Here is a 16,223-nt window from a genome sequence, read left to right as displayed (position 1 = left end):
GTTTTCTGATCATTTCTGGCTTCCAAAAAGAGCTAAATGACTAATTACCTGCACCTACAAAATGAACACAAAGTTTCAGTTCACAAACAGATGAAATAAAATCAGCGACCAAATTAGCAGAATCAGTCCTCAGAGGTCTATAATTATGTAAGTACAGTGAAGATGCAGCATTGTATCACTAAGCTGAGCTCCTGTTCTCCTGTGACCAGCTGCTTTAGTCTCTGAAGTTCCAAATATTTCAATCTTTTGTTCATTCTTTCAGATGAAGCTCTTGTTTTGTTGTGTGATCGAGGACTTGGGGCATCAGCCTGTTGTGCTGCTCTCAGCACTGACAGATCACTGCTCTGTCAAATCTTTTGTAATGCATCTCCTCTCCTACTCAGCACTCAGCTTTCATTTGAAAAGATGACTGACAATAAAAAGTAGACACATTTATTCACTCCCCTCCCTCCAGAGTTGCCAAGTTTATAAAAAAAAAAAAAAAAAAGTCTTTGCCGACACTGTCTGGAACTAATTAGTCAGAATTGTTTCTCCGTGCACATCCACCTTCAAACAACACCAACACACAGCATTTAAAAGGCTGACTTTATTAGTTTGACCCACATCATTAGTAGGTGTGAGTGTTTGGTTTCTTAGTTTGACAAAGACCTTGTTTAGGTGCCTGCAGAAAATTCAAGGGCCAGGCGGCTGAAAGGAGCGGACACAAAGCTGGTTTGTTCAGCTCTGGTTAAAGCTGGGGGAGGTGGGGAAGAAGTTGGGCGAAAGGGGGAACAAAAATTCATGAAAGAAAAAGGAGGGGGGGTGGAAGAGAAGAAGGGAGAATGAGAGACGGGAGGAGGAGCTGCTCGCTTCCATCCCTCACAACAGGAAATCTGTGAGTGATTTAAATCCAAACCAGAGTTTCTTTTGCAAATAGCTTGTGTCCAGAAAGTGTGAAGAGCATACAGCAGCATGGTCAGCCAGTGAGTAACGCGCTCTCTTTATTTTCTCAAATGCTTCGCTGGGAGTAGAAAGATGAAATGTTAACGGCATTTTAAGAGTCAAATTTATTGGTTTTCCTGGAATGAAACATGAGAAATAGCCGCTTGCAGATGTGTGTTGTTTTGCTGAAAGAGAAAATATTTGATGAGTCACCCAAAATTTTAGATTTTGGACAATGTTTCCCACTGGATCAATTTTTTTTTTACCCTAAATAGCTGATAAACTAAGCCAAACTCTGAATCCTGTAAGATCTTTGCAGTAAGTAAAAGAGGTACAGCATTGAGATGGTCAACAAAACTGGGTTGAACAGAGGAGGAAGAATTTCAGCAGAGGAGATGAAGACAAGTTGCACCAACATTTGCACAGAGAGATGCAAAAAGAAAAAAGGACAGAAGGAAACTCACGAAGAAGAAGAGAGAGAGAGGGAAAGATTAAGTGAAAGAAGGGGTAAAAAAACTGGTGAAGAAAGACAAAAGCAAAGTCAGTAGGAAAATGTAAGGGAAAAAAACCTTCGAAAATGTTGCAAAAAGGTTTAAAAAATAACGTGTTAAGAAAAAGATTGTAGTTAAGTCATAAGAGAAGTTTTAATTTGGCACTGCAGAAACAAGCAATGATTTAAACTAACCCCATTTAGTAGCTGTTTTAATGTCACCATTTTTTGTGAATATCAGCTTGTGAAATGCTTTAAAGCTCCACAACAGTTATTCACTGATCCGGGCATTAAGATCATTTTGTCAGGGGCGAGCTCCAAAGGATCCTGTCTCAGCTAAGTATCTTCAGCTATGCACAACAGAGTTTACAGAGAGGCCTGATTGTACAACAAACCATGCAAGATTTTTTCATTCAAAAGAAACTCTGTCTGTAAAACCAGTATTCTAAGCAAGTTATCTTGTTGAATTTGTTCTTCTATCTCCTCCTCCAGCGTGGAGCATCCTGCTGCGGGCTACAAGAAGATCTTTGAGACAGTGGAGGAGCTCAATGAACCGGTACCTGCACAAGTCACCGGTAAGAAAGCATGACAGAGAACCTCCACATGGTCAAACAGGCACTCATACATCACATCGCTCACAATAATGAGTATTAGTCCTGAGTCTTCTTGAGTGTATTAAGCACACCTGAGGGATTTGCAGCCCTTGCTGACTGATGAAAGCGACAGGGAGCTAAATCAACAGAGTGGATGAACAGAAGGGCTGCCCAGGATTTTCATTAAATGTGATTCATGTATTAGTTAACTCCCTACTGGAGTCTTAGAAGAAAAAATGCTGGAAATGAGTGCAGTGGATCTACTTTAATGACACATATTAAACAAAATGCTGAGCTATGGTGAACAAAATACCATTGAAAAGTAAACATGAGCACAGAAACAGGCTCCTGGAGTCACTGTCATCAAGTTTGAATGAACAAGTGAATGTGAACTGCGGATGTTTCTCCTGCATCAGTTTTGTAATTGAAGCGTTCTCATCCATATGCAGTGACATGTAAAGCTGCAGCATGTACCGTCCTGTCTGCACAGGTGTTATTCCATCATGGCTGGGGGGTAGCCTTCTCAGGATGGGTCCAGGTCTCTTCGAGGTGGGAGATGAACCATTCTACCACCTTTTTGACGGACAGGCTCTCATGCACAAGTTTGACCTGAAGAACGGTCAGGTGACGTACTACAGGAAGTAAGTTTTTATAAAAAAAAGAATCAGCATTTAGCTTTAGCAGAGCTTATGAACGTGTATACGTGAAAAACAGCTGGCTTACTGGTTGATTAGGCAAACGGTGGGATGTGTGTGACCTTTGTGCTCAGATTTATCAGGACGGATGCATATGTTCGTGCCATGACAGAGAACAGAGTTGTCGTCACTGAGTTTGGCACTGCAGCCTATCCAGACCCCTGCAAAAACATCTTCTCCAGGTAATGCCAAACATGAGTTGTTGATTAGCTGAATATTGTACATGCTTAATGTCTGCCTGACCTATCCATTAAGTTGTGACTAAAATAGATATTAAGCGATATTTGGCAAGGTTGTCTTCCTCAGATGAAATATCAGAAAAGGTCTACACCATTTGTACCCTTTGGTTGTCTTAGTTGAGCTTATTTGTCCAATTCCACACACAGTCTTGCCTCTAAAAAAGTTGTTTTGTTCCTTTTTATACCGTTTCTCTTCCACATTCAAAACCAAATTTGCAAATTTAGTTAACAAACTAAGATTTTTTTTGTTTACTTGCACTGTTATGAGCAAATAATCCTAATTAACTGTTCTGTCAATATAAACTTCTCATCAGTTTTCCTTGTGCTCGTGTCTGTTTAGGTTCTTTACTTACTTTAAAGGCATCGAAGTGACTGATAACTGTTTAGTGAACATCTATCCGATTGGCGAGGACTTCTATGCTGTCACTGAAACCAATTACATCACCAAGGTTGATCCAGATTCGCTTGAGACGTTAAAGAGGGTAGGAGCCCATAAGTTTAGATTTAAACTAGACCTATATCTGTCATCATTTTCTCTGTTAGTTTTAATGTTTTCTGGAGTGAGTCTTCCATTAAAGTGCACAGATTTAAAAAAAAAAAAAAAGAAAAAAAAAAGAAAGTTAAATGAAGCATTTGAACATGACTGAAATGACTTTTTAGCCTTGACATGTGACATGTGTGCATGTTACTACATTAGGTGGATCTGTGTAAGTACCTCTCAGTGAATGGCGTGACCGCCCACCCCCACATTGAAGCAGATGGGACGGTCTACAATATCGGCAACTGCTTTGGCAAGAACATGAGTCTGGCTTACAACATTATCAAGATCCCCCCTGCACAGAAAGGTGAGCCACACACAGGCTGCCTATGCAGTATTGAAAAGTACGTGAAAAAATATTAGTTTTGAGACTAGCTACCTATTCCTTAATAGAAATATTTTTAATGGCATTTAAACCAGGCAGCAAACAGCCAAAATGTGTTGAAGAGTGAGAGCCAGTGCAAGCCTCAAGTTAAAATAAAGTCAAGTCCCTAATGCACACGTCTACGAGGTGCTATGAGCATCGAGTGCCTTTACCTGTATCTAATCATTCTTGACACAGGGGACTCATATTCAACTGTTAATCATAACAGAGGCAAGGACTAAAGGCAGAACAATAATACGATACAATATAATGTTACTGAGAGGGAGCAAAACACAAGTATAGATTGGCACTGTTTGGTTTTCTCTTCCTGTGGTCAAAGCATTCATTCTTCCTGGTTGTGTGCCTTGTTTCAGCTTGAAGAGCATGATGCATATTAGATGTGTGGGTTTGTTTTGGGTAATTTGATCATGTTAACAGCTGAATTTCTTTAATGTCTTTTTAATGATTTGTATTCAGCTCCTCTGCAGAGAAGAAGTCTGGAAAAGTGGAATTATGATAGTAAAATGTGTAAGAATGATGACAGATGACAGAACAATTCTGAGTTTTCTTTCACGGTTTATTTCTTTCTTATATATTTATTTTATTTTATTTACTTTTTTGGCTTACAGGTTGCATACAAAATCTTAAATGAATAGATATTTAGTTTTATGAGCGCGACAGCTCCTACATCCTGTTAACAGTTGTCTGAAGACAAACAAATGAAAGCAAATTCATTTAAAAAGATTAGATAAATAACTTTGTGATGTGTGCGTCTGTGTGTCTCCAGATAAATCAGACCCCATAGAGAAATCCCAAGTTGTGGTCCAGCTGCCCAGCAGTGAGAGGTTAAAACCCTCCTACATGCACAGGTACAGGCTTACTGCATGAATAAGTTTAGTGTCTTTCCTAAACATGAAAAATAAATGACACTATTCCTCGTTATTTTCCTGTAACATTAAAACAAAGTGTGCTCTTTCTCGGTTTATGCGTAGTTTCGGAATGACAGACAACTACTTTGTATTTGTGGAGCAGCCGGTGAAGATCAACCTGCTCAAGTTTCTGTCTGCTTGGAGCATCAGAGGAACTTCATACATGGACTGCTTTGAATCCAATGACACCATGGGGGTATGCAGGGAGGGGTGGGGGCCAGTGGTTGCATGGGCACCCTGATACCCAGGATTCCTACTGCTTTATGTTCATTCCACCAAATAAACAAAACAACCACTATCAGCACGAAACAAATTCAGTTTGCGGGTGTGTTTGTGTTGCAGACATGGTTCCATTTGGCCAGTAAGGACCCAGCATGTTATATGAGCAGCCACAAGTTCAGAACGTCAGCTTTCAACCTCTTTCATCACATCAACACCTTTGAGGACCAGGGATTCCTCGTGGTCGACCTCTGCACATGGAAGGGGTGAGAGTGAAGCTGTGCGTGTCTCTTGATGGGTTTTGTGTGTATTTGCCTGGTGTTGACGTGCCTTTCCCTCCACAGTCACGATTTTGTGTATAACTACTTGTACCTGGCCAATCTGAAAGAGGAGTGGGAGGAGGTGAAGAGAGCAGCGATGAGAGCTCCTCAGCCTGAGGTCAGACGATACGTGCTGCCGCTGGATATTCACAGAGTGAGTTTACACACGTTTGGATGGTAATCTCTAATGGTCTATTTATTACTATTTTTTTTATTTTTTTTGTCTTTGTACACAGTAAAATGCTTAATAAGGTAGTTAGATTGCTCTCTGCACTGAGGATTCTGATGAACTGATTTTATGTGTTGGAGAAACATCACCCGCATATACTTGACATAAGAAAATAAGAGAAAAAGAAATCACACTGTGAATATTATAATAAATGTGGTTCATTATTTTCTATCTTGACAGGCACGATTCAGATACCTACTTACATGTTATCATCCAAATATCAAATCAAATCTAGCAAATCACCAAAACCACAAGGGATTTAATAATAATTCAAATCATTAAAAAGAGGCCGTGTGTTTTCTTTGCATTTGGATGATCACATTTGATCCATTTAGAGTAGTGCGTATGTCTTTTTATGTGTCCAGGAGGAGCAGGGGAAGAATCTGGTGTCTCTGTCTTACACCACAGCAACTGCTGTTCTTCACAGTGATGGCACCATCTGGCTTGAACCTGAAGTCCTGTTTTCTGAACCAAGACAGGGTAACACACAGACTCACACACACACACAATTCAATCGCATACACAACAGCATGTCATACATGGATTTCAATTATATCCGTCCATTGTGAAGGGGCACACCATGATGATATGATCCTTATATTCTGTTATGTCTGCTTTCTTGAATTAATGTCCATGTCCAGGTTTATTTGTTTCTCTTTATATTCTTTTATGTATTTTTAATGCTTCTTCCACTTCCTGCTGCAATGCTTTTATTTTATGTAAAGCATATTTGAATTGTTTTGTACATGAAATGTGCTATGCAAATAAATTTGATTTGATTTGATGTCTCTCTCAGCTTTTGAGTTTCCACAGATCAACTACTCTCAGTGTCGCGGGAAGAAATATTCCTTCACCTACGGTCTTGGACTCAACCACTTCATCCCAGACAAGGTAGGAGACGCTGACTGTGTGAGGCCCTGTGAAGGTAACGAGCCCCCCCCAGCACTCGTGTTATTGTGTTACTTGCTTTTGGTTGTTGCTGCAGATTGTCAAGCTAAACGTGCGGACCAAAGAGAGCTGGGTGTGGCAGGAGGAAGACTGTTACCCGTCAGAGCCTCTGTTTGTACCCACACCTGGAGCCACGGAGGAGGACGATGGTAAGAGCACTCTCGCATCTCTCACACTGCACACCAGCATGGGCGGATCTCATTAACTGGCTTTTCTGGGTGGCTTAGATGAGGCAATCCATTCTTCTCTGAATCGTTTTCCAGAATGTCGCTCATTATCTGTGAGAGCTATAATTCACTGGGTGTAAATTCTACAGCAAAGACTACGGAAGACTATTTCACTGAGCATTAATTTGTTGCCTTCACAGTTCAATAGACTTCATACACTCCTGCAAATCAAAGAGCAGACCAACCACTTTTTTTTTTTTTTTTAGCCACGACGGAGGAGAGTAGGAACATGTGCAAATGAAGAACCTGTTGAGTTTGTGTGGATCTGTATCATTTACCAGGAACACACACTGTAATTTCCTGTGCACCCTGACCAACAGTCCCGTAAAATTAGAGTATACCCTCTTTTCAGTTTTAGAGTTTTATCTGAAGATAGTAAGAAAAAAAAAACAGTTTTAAGATTCAGTACAACCAACCTCAGATGAAAAACCACATGACTTAAAACATCATGTTATTTATTGAACAGAAACTAAGCCAAAAAGTAGAAAAAGCAAGTGAAAGTCTACCCCAACATTTTCTGTATGATGTTGCAATTTGGAGGAATTTTGGCCCGTCTCTTCTTTACTTCAGTTCAGTGAGTTTGCAGGCATTCGTACGTGCACAGCTCTTTTAAGTTTGAGGGTTGAAGGGTTCTTTTTCAGTCATTCTGTTGGAGATGGCCTCACATTTGTCTCTAGAATGTTTTGGTATACAGAGGAGTTCATAATCGACTCGACGGTAACAGGATGTCCAGGTTCTGTGAAAGCAAAACGAGTGTAAATCGCCACCTGTCCACCACTGTGCTCAAAAGCTGGTGTGGGATAAATGTGCTGATATTCTGTTTGGCTTTCCCCAAACATGGTGCTGTACATTATGACCAAAGATTGTGCTCTTGTCTGTCCAAAGGACATTGTTCCAGAATCTTGTGCTTTGCTCAAACCTAAGTTGTAGTGCCAGTTGTTTTTTTTTCCTGGTAACCCTTCCAAAGAGCCATACTTGTCCAGTCTTCTTCCAATTGTGCTGTCATTGAACTTTAACATTTAACCTGCTAACTGAGGCCTGTAGAGTCTGAGATGTAGCTGTTTTTTTTTTACACTTTCTCTGTAACTGTGTTGAATGTTTTGCTTTATCTTGCATCAAATTGCATTAATCCCCAAATCTACGCCAAATGAAATCCTAATGAGTCCTAAACTCATTTCGAACTCCTAAAATAACTTGAACCTCTGTCTAATCCGAGCCATCTGTGTTTGTGCGAGCTGTCACACAGTCATCCCCTCCGTCTGGCTCTGCAGGTGTGTTGTTGAGTATCGTGGTGAAGCCGGGTGCGGAAAGACCAGGATTCCTGCTGGTGCTGGATGCCATGAAGCTGACGGAGGTCGCCAGGGCGGAGGTCAACACCATCATCCCAGTCACTTTTCATGGGATGTACAAACCATGACCCCCAACCTTTGTCCTGAGCACTTCAATGCCTCTGTTTCTTGCCAGCAAAGTTGATATTTGACCTGAAAAACAACTCTAAAGAGTTTTTAGCAAAGCAGCTGCTAAAAATGACCAGCATTGTAAGAGTGTGGGAACATATTATAAAGCATTAATGAAGTGACTAAAGAACCTGTTTTAATGTTATTTCTATATCCCTTGTGTTAATTAGGATGAACAACTGAACTCTATCTTGGTGTTGAGAAGCAGTGCATGTAAAAGTAAAAAATAAATAAAATAAAAACTGGTACTTTAGCAAACACAACAACCCTCATGTCAGTGGAAACATTAAGTCATATCAACAAAATGAATCATTGTAGGAGTTGCAATAAAATACAAATTGTATATCAGAATTAATGGAGTCACAGTAAATTAGAGGTTGCAGGTTTGATGGGATGTTAGTGAAACAACCCAATGTCACCACGTGTCTGAGGCTGCAGGTTTGTGCTTTGGTTGAGGGTTTATTTAATAGAATGAAAAATACACGAGTTTAATTCATTAGCTCCTGTTAAATCCTGTTAGTGAAGCAGCTAAGAACAAACACAGCAGTCAGACGATCTAAAAATTAATCTTTTATACAAATAATACAACAATAACTTTACATTTGTGATTACAGAATGATGACTTCTATCTGCTAAAGCTCCACTGAAGACACAATCATTATTTTTCCTTTTTTGTGGACACAATCTAAATTAAAATGATTTTTTTTTTTAGAAGACTCATTCAGGACTCTCCTGAACTGGTTTAAGGCAACATGAGACCACTGGGCTGCAATGAATAACCCCCTCTGATAACAGTCTGCTGGTCAAGATGGACTTTATGTAAAACATCAGGAGGAAAAACTAAACCTGACGAGGCACTTTTTCAGAATTTAAGCACTTTTTCTTTTAAGTATTTTAACTCAATTCATACATGTACAGTAACCACAGTTATCCGTTTAAAACAATGCTTTCAAAAGTGTATCGAGGGTAAAAATTTGATTAAATATTATACATATTTGACCTGTCTGTGTTAGTGTTAGTATTAATCTCAGGGTCTCTAAAGTTTCTGTAGAAAGAATTAAATAATAAATAAATCACAGCTGAATTACAGTCATGATTTACGGACAACTGAAAATTGCATTGTTTGGGCTGAAAATGCAGCAGATTCCAGATGGAGAATCCAGAGAAAGTGAGAAGGAGGACAGAAGCCTCTACATGCGTAGAACAACTGATTGCTGTTTCTCTGTAGACAGCTGATACTGCTGCTGTTTGATGATGTTCAGGGAGTCTCTAAGAACCTGCAGAGAAAAACAGATCAACAAAAACAAGATTAATGGCTGCTATTTACTCCCAGCAGACTCCTGAACCACTTACTCAACAGCTATAAAACACTTTATTTTTCACCTTCCTGGTGTCCTGTGGCAGAATGACTCCATCGTCCCACATCCTGCCGGAGGAAAAGAAAGCTGTGCTCTCCTCCTTCAACTTCCTGTTCAACTTGTCCTCCTGCTTTTTCTGCTCTTCATCTCGCTCATCCTCAGGGGGAAGCAGAGAGCCAGCGAGACCCGGAGCAGTCACTGACACTCTGGCGTTGGGCCACAGGAACAGGAAATTAGGGTCAAATGCTCGTCCACACTGGAAATAAACAGGAAACAACACGGTGAACCTCCTAAATGAGTAGAATGCCAGATACTGTAGAGCAATATAAATAGCATTTAAATGAGGAATCCAGCTGCATGTTCAAACACATTTCCAAACAAAAGGAGATTTGGGCTTCTTTTTGTCGAAAGAAAAAGAAAATTTGAACATAAAGATTTCATTTTCAGTTTTCAGTGGAGTCTTTTCCGTATGGACGCCCTCTTTAATGTTTCAGGCAGAGTTGGATCACTTTGAACTTTGGCCAGCACAGCTTTCCAGTGGCTACTGGTTAAAGCCACTAAGACCCGATCCAACATATGTGCACGCCTGCTCACATTTAGAGAGAGCCTCCGGTCACAGTGGGTTCAAAGAGACGCGGCAGGACTGACTCATCCAGGGAATACTGTTGGTTTTTGTTTTAGAACTGCAAAGTGAGGGAATTCAAACATTCAGGGAATAAGATGATACGAAGAAAAGCTACTGGTTAATTTACAACTCTAACTCCTTCATCCCCATATTATTTTAATAACCCTACCCCTACTATTTCCTGTCCTCTCCTGCCTTTGGCAATCAAAGTATTATTAACCAGGCGCCATTAATGCGACTACGACAAGCAACAACAAAAAAAAGATGCTCCAAATATTTAATGCTTTAAAATATCACCTTTCAATTACAGAAAGGTAAAAGACCAATGTTTACAAAGTTGCCCACCATAGCATAGCTGTCAGCGCCATGACAACCACCAATCACCACAGTGATTTTTGGGACGGACGCACACGCCACTGCTGACATCATTGAACCCTGAGCCTTCAGACGGTTACTGTTCATCTCGGCCTGGAAGACAAACACAGAGAAAGTTCAGTGTTTTAATCATTCTAAATTAACTTAAAGGCTTCAAAGTCTTCACTTCTTATATTTATAATCCAAATTTTATTCCACGTTTATAAAAACATCTCTGTCTCCACATTTTCACAATATTTTGTCAAGTTTTTCTGCTACATTTTGAAATGTAAAGAACATCATGCATTCAGACAGGCAGGCCTGTGAGTCAATACCTGTGTGGTGGACAGAGTTAGCGCTGCTGCAGGTGCTGTATTCTGAAGGAAGACGAGTGGAATGTCTCTCTGATCGCACAGCTGGACGAAATGGCTTCCTTTCAATGCAGCTTCATTTGTCAGCACCCCGTTGTTGGCTACTATTCCCACCAGATGACTAAAAAAAAATACACGTACAGAGTGTTATATCATATGTCGTATATCTTAGATGCTTAGATTTTATTCAATGCTAGTCTACAGTGACTGCATGGGGTGTTTTTTTTTGTTTGTTCAATCGTAAATTTGAAACAATCAAAAATGTATTCAAATCAGATATAACAGATATGACTCAGGAAAACAACCTTTGTTTGTGGGTGTTGAGGGAAAATAATTTGCTATGTTTCAATCCAATTTTCAAATGAATTTGAAGCCAACTGTAGAAAGGTCGCTGAATAGAAAATGTGTGGCAGACACAACTAATGAAAAATTTAAAAAGCCTGACCATCCAATACAAATAACGTTCCTTACAATAAAAATAAATTAAAAAAAAGACAAGCAGTGTCTCGTCTACAACAACAAGACGAACCCATGCTGGACATAAACAAGGGCAATAATCCACTTGTGACATCACTTGTGATTGGGTGCCTCTGTGCAGCTGTTCTGAGACAAGAAACTCTGAACTGAGCACCACGGTTTCACTTTAAATTACAGCAGACTTAGTAATTACAGAGCATGTTGAGAAAGCAAAAATTCTAAATAAAAATGCAAAAGCCTGCTGCTTCATCTGACCCAAACACATAGTCCATACCGGCGCCACGTCTGTTTAAGACTTTTCCAGTGCAAATACATGGCCTGAACAACACTGAAGGGGAATCACTGCATATGATACAACGAATCAGTAACTATTTAGCAATACTTTTTAATGGTTTTTATGGCATAATCTCATTATTCATGCCTTCATGTCCAAAACCGTAAGGCATTACACTGAATAGTATTCCACAGATTTTGTCAACACAGGCAACATATTCAAAGTGGGATTATTTTAAGTACTTATGTCTGTGTGTTTGTATGATTTACCCATGGATCTTTGCAAAGCCAGTGACAAGTGTGGTTCCATAACGAGCTTTAAACTCCTGGAAGCGGCTCCCGTCCGTCAGCCGACTGACTATCTGGACAGACAGACAGAAATTATTATATATATTTTTTTTTAAATCACGTTAAATTTAGGGAGACACGACATAAAAACTGCAAAATCCACAGAACAAATAGCTTTGACGCATTCTTTACCATTTTAACATCCAGACTGTTACTATAACTCCTAGGCGCGAGCCCTAAAAGCTCCTCTGAACTGTGCAGCGGCTCCTCCATTGCTCGCCTATTCGCCGTGTCCTCCTCTTCCTCAGGCAGTCGGAAGTTGAGGGTGGATATGATGTTTCTGGTGTAATCAAACGCCTCCTTCTCGTCCCACGCAAAATGGTCAACACAGCCACTCACCCTGAAAAGAGACAGTAAATCAACAAATGACCAAAATGAACTCAGTTCTGCCTCTGTTTGATTGGTTTGATTTATGGACTAACTCAGCGTGAAGTTTAGCTCCTCCCAGGTTCTCTGGAGTGACTTCTTCCCCTGTAGCAGCTTTGACAAGTGGTGGTCCTCCCAAGAAAATGGTTCCTATCCGGTGCACCATCACCGTCTCCTCTGCCATCGTGGGGATGTAAGCTCCTCCTGCTGTGCATGACCCGCATACCACCGCCACCTTTAAATATAAATGATTTTTAAATTAACACTGTGATTATCCACTCGTTTTGATGTTTTGGTTTTACATGGGCTCAGGATAAGTAGGATGTATTTTATCTTTATCAAGTTGTTTTAAGACATGTCTGGCCTCCTTGTAAGTCTTTACCTGAGGGATCTTCATGGCAGACATGATGGCTTCATTATAAAAAGTCCTTCCTCCCTGGTTCTTGTCAGGAAAGATCTCTGACTGGACAATAATACACAAAGAGAGGATGAGAAATTATAATAGCACTCAACATAATTCATCAAGTTTCAAGTTCAAGATTGGACTACTGTAATTCTTTATTATTGGGCTGTCCCACATATTCTCTGAAAAGCCTTCAGTTGATCCAAAATGCTGCAGCCAGAGTTCTGATGAGAACTAACAGGAGAGATCATATTTCTCCAGTTTTAGCTTCTCTTCATTGGCTCCCTGTTAAATTCAGAATAGAATTTAAGATTCTTCTCCACACATATAAAGCTCTTAATGACCGAGCTCCATCATATCTTAAAGATCTCATTGTAAGATATTTTCCTAACAGAGCACTTCGTTCCCAAACTGCAGGTTTACTTGAGGTTCCCAGAGTTTCTAAAAGTAGAATGGGAGGCAGAGCCTTCAGTTATCAGGCCCCTCTCTTGTGGAATAAGCTGCCAGTAAATGTCCAGGAGGCAGACACCCTTTCCACTTTTAAGACCAGGCTTAAAACTTTCCTTTTTGATAAAGCTTATAGTTAGGGATGGTTCAGGTCACCCTGAAACATCCCATAGTTAAGCTGCTATAGGCCAAGACTGCTGGGGGGCTTCATCTGTCACACCTTTCCTCACTTTACTCTCTTTATGTATATGTGACATTATTGTGGTCATTAACTCGTGTTTCCCTGTTCCAACAGGTATCCTTTGAATGGTCTTACAGTGCCGCCGCCCTCCTTTCTGTCTTCTCAAACCCCAGCTGGTCGAGGCGGATGGCCACCCTTCCTAAGTCTGGTTCTGCCAGAGGTTTCTTCCTGTTAAAAGGGAGTCGTTCCTCTCCACAGTCGCCTCATGCACGCTCAGGACGGGAGATTGGACTGAAGACCACTTTCGGTGCAATCTATTGGTTTCCTTAGCTAGGAATTTGTTTTTGAATTGGCTCTATTTGAATGAATTGGATTATTTTGTAAATAATTCTGATTACAATGAATTGAATTGGACTTTATTATTTAAGTGCCTTGAGATGACATTTGTTGTATTTGGCGCTATATAAATAAAAATTTATTGAATTGAATCAAGTGGCTGAACTCCTGAAAAGAGACTATTCTGGTCCCAAAATGTATTAAATTTGAGATGTGTGTGTTTGTTAACCTGCAGTGGTAGGAAAGCTCCACCCGAGTCAACCAGGTAGACACAAGGCAGGCGGTTTTGGATTGCTATATCTTGTGCTCGTAGCTGCTTCTTTACAGTGATTGGATACGCAGTGCCGCCTTTCACAGTGGCATCGTTGGCAATGAACACGCACCACAGGTCATTGATCCTGCCGATGCCTGGATATACAAAACACATAAAAGGGTCACATTTGAATAGTCAGAGGATGAGAAATAAACAAGAAATATGGAGTTGAGCTAAACACCATAAAACAGGTAATTAAGTCAATCTGATGCACTTAAACAGGTCTGGTTAGACAGTCTATAGATAGTAGCAAAAATACAGGATTGCAGATTGAGGTTTCTGACCAGTGAGGCAGCCAGCTGAAGGGATGTCCCCGTAGGGAAGGCCCAAACCAGCAAATGGTGAAAGCTCCAGGAAGTCGTCATCATCCAACAGGAGGCGCAGACGATCTCTGACCAGCAACTTCCGGTTCCTCTGAGTGTGTCTGGCAATGGCGTTTTCCCCTCCCCCCTCTCTCACCTTTTCCCTGAACTCTGTGTACCTAACAGATAAAGACACAGAAATTCTTATTTGACCCATTTTTAGATATAGAGAATTTTTGTTGACAAATTAAGAGCAGGACGGCAAGAATTTCTAGGCTTTTCAAATTAGTCTCTGCAATAGAGGCTGATTTATGGCTCCAGGTGGATAAAATATATAAATTCTGTGCAGCCAAACTGCTCTTTCAGAGGTAATGTCATTGCCAAGTATCCATAGACAAATTGCATATGTGGTATCAATACGTCATCTACCACTGAAGAGGATGATCTATTCCCAATGCATCTTCTAATCTTTTTCATCTTCAAAGCATGCAAGTGCACACCAGTAAAGTGTTATTGTGTGCTCTGACGGAACACACAATATCTCTTGATTACCACAATATAAAAGGGATGCAGGTACGCTTTTGAGTTGAGCATATCTGATAAAAGCTGAATGCTGTGTGCTGCTGACCTGAGCAGAACCTACTTCTTATGGCAGGTGTTGCTGTTTCTCAGGTTTGCTTCATACACATGGCAGTGGATGGGCTGCAGGGGCAGGTCCAGCACTGGAAAGGCACTATGCAGAGCTCTCCTTTTCCCAACCGCAGAGCTCATACAGCGGACTGAACACTGCCAGCGCTGCTCAGCAAACCTGCAACACGAGATTCACATGAGAAGCTGAGGGTTCACAACTCGCTACATTTAAGGTGGTCGTTGAATAGTTTGCACATGTACATTATTGACAAATGCACAAAGTGTGATTAATTGCTACAACTAATACTATCCATCTTTAAAAAGTAGTTCAAACTTGGATCAAACACACACAGTTTTAAAATGCAGTGCTTTTACACAAGTGTTAACAATTTAATAAGATCATTTGATCTGAAAAACAATTAACACGACCTCATTAGGACTTTCCCCCTTGATTGTTCATTAAAATATGTTGAAAACACTAGTATTATTTGACTTATTATTTACTCTTTGAATGCAGTAACGTTTACTTCACAGTGAATCTCAAGGCTTCAGAATACTGTCTAACCCACGTATTTTGACTTAAGTGCAGTCATTAAATACCCTTTTGATTGAGAGCATATCATGCTAACTTCTACTTTTACTCCAATGCATTTTAGTTTTCAGTTTTGCTGATTTCATGCAAGGGCATAGTAAGTAGTGGCACTTCTTCAAGCAAAGCACCTATCCAGTCACTCCAGTAACTAAAAAAAGCCACAGATACAAGACTCAAGACAGAATAAAACTTAGCTTTATTCTCAGACCACATGTTATTCAGATACTTTAGTGAGGTATAATGTCACTTATGTTCCTAGCGTGTCAAAAATGTATTGTACTCCATTTATTCAAATTAAACGCAAATAGTGAAGGTGGTGATATATGCATAGATTCTTCAGTAACTAGTTGGCTAAGTGTGTCAAAGGTCGTCAGAAGGCACAGCAGGTAACAAATAAATGAAGATAAACGACAGGTCTGTCCTTATAAAATGTCCTGCCTCTTACCTCAACATGCAGCGGTGCATGTCTGACAGAGTCTGCTGTAGCACAGCTGAAAAAAACTTGAGAAAGACTGAAACTAACTCCAAATTGTCACTCCATAACAATAACGTCCCATAGAAACTCTTCTTCTTTGTATTAGTTGAAAGCGGTGAGTCTCTAACGCACAACAGCGCCCCCTATAGGAGCGGAAGGTGGAAAACTAAAATGGATAATGTACTGTATATGTGTGTGTATAT

At 40.3% G+C, this 16,223-nt stretch overlaps 2 protein-coding genes across 2 annotated transcripts; one reads left to right on the top strand and one right to left on the bottom strand.

Moving 5' to 3' along the window:
- Positions 1-878: 878 nt before the first annotated feature.
- LOC142400764 (retinal Mueller cells isomerohydrolase-like) lies at positions 879-9,152 on the top strand. Its single transcript, XM_075485966.1, has 14 exons — positions 879-962; positions 1,904-1,986; positions 2,495-2,645; positions 2,774-2,881; positions 3,279-3,420; positions 3,636-3,783; positions 4,628-4,709; positions 4,833-4,965; positions 5,112-5,254; positions 5,333-5,462; positions 5,903-6,017; positions 6,334-6,428; positions 6,523-6,634; positions 7,984-9,152. The coding sequence occupies exons 1-14, from the start codon at positions 952-954 to the stop codon at positions 8,127-8,129; spliced, it is 1,599 nt and encodes a 532-aa protein (XP_075342081.1). The 5' UTR covers positions 879-951; the 3' UTR covers positions 8,130-9,152.
- LOC142400763 (methylcrotonoyl-CoA carboxylase beta chain, mitochondrial) lies at positions 8,727-16,120 on the bottom strand. The gene is made up of 12 exons (XM_075485965.1): positions 15,991-16,120; positions 14,967-15,131; positions 14,306-14,502; positions 13,938-14,116; positions 12,724-12,804; positions 12,398-12,576; positions 12,108-12,315; positions 11,898-11,989; positions 10,842-10,998; positions 10,498-10,620; positions 9,553-9,783; positions 8,727-9,446 (listed from the first exon to the last, which is right to left on the bottom strand). Exons 1-12 carry the CDS (start codon positions 16,008-16,010, stop codon positions 9,360-9,362), a joined length of 1,719 nt encoding a protein of 572 aa, XP_075342080.1. The 5' UTR covers positions 16,011-16,120; the 3' UTR covers positions 8,727-9,359.
- Positions 16,121-16,223: the final 103 nt, after the last annotated feature.

Source organism: Odontesthes bonariensis, chromosome 15 (assembly GCF_027942865.1).
Source record: "Odontesthes bonariensis isolate fOdoBon6 chromosome 15, fOdoBon6.hap1, whole genome shotgun sequence".
In the NCBI taxonomy this organism is placed as follows: domain Eukaryota; kingdom Metazoa; phylum Chordata; class Actinopteri; order Atheriniformes; family Atherinopsidae; genus Odontesthes; species Odontesthes bonariensis.
This window is presented reverse-complemented; position numbering and strand designations above follow the sequence as displayed.

What these genes read in the sequence shown, in the direction of transcription:
- LOC142400764 (XM_075485966.1), top strand. An exon ending in CGCTTGAGACGTTAAAGAGG is followed by an intron (nt 3,421 to 3,635) that starts GTAGGAGCCCAT and finishes TTACTACATTAG; the next exon opens with GTGGATCTGTGTAAGTACCT. An exon ending in GTTTTCTGAACCAAGACAGG is followed by an intron (nt 6,018 to 6,333) that starts GTAACACACAGA and finishes TGTCTCTCTCAG; the next exon opens with CTTTTGAGTTTCCACAGATC.
- LOC142400763 (XM_075485965.1), bottom strand. Translation starts at nt 16,010, where the DNA reads ATGCACCGCTGCATGTTGAG. An exon ending in TAACTCTGTCCACCACACAG is followed by an intron (nt 10,621 to 10,841) that starts GTATTGACTCAC and finishes TTTGTCTTCCAG; the next exon opens with GCCGAGATGAACAGTAACCG. An exon ending in GCGCTGACAGCTATGCTATG is followed by an intron (nt 9,784 to 10,497) that starts GTGGGCAACTTT and finishes GTTTATTTCCAG; the next exon opens with TGTGGACGAGCATTTGACCC.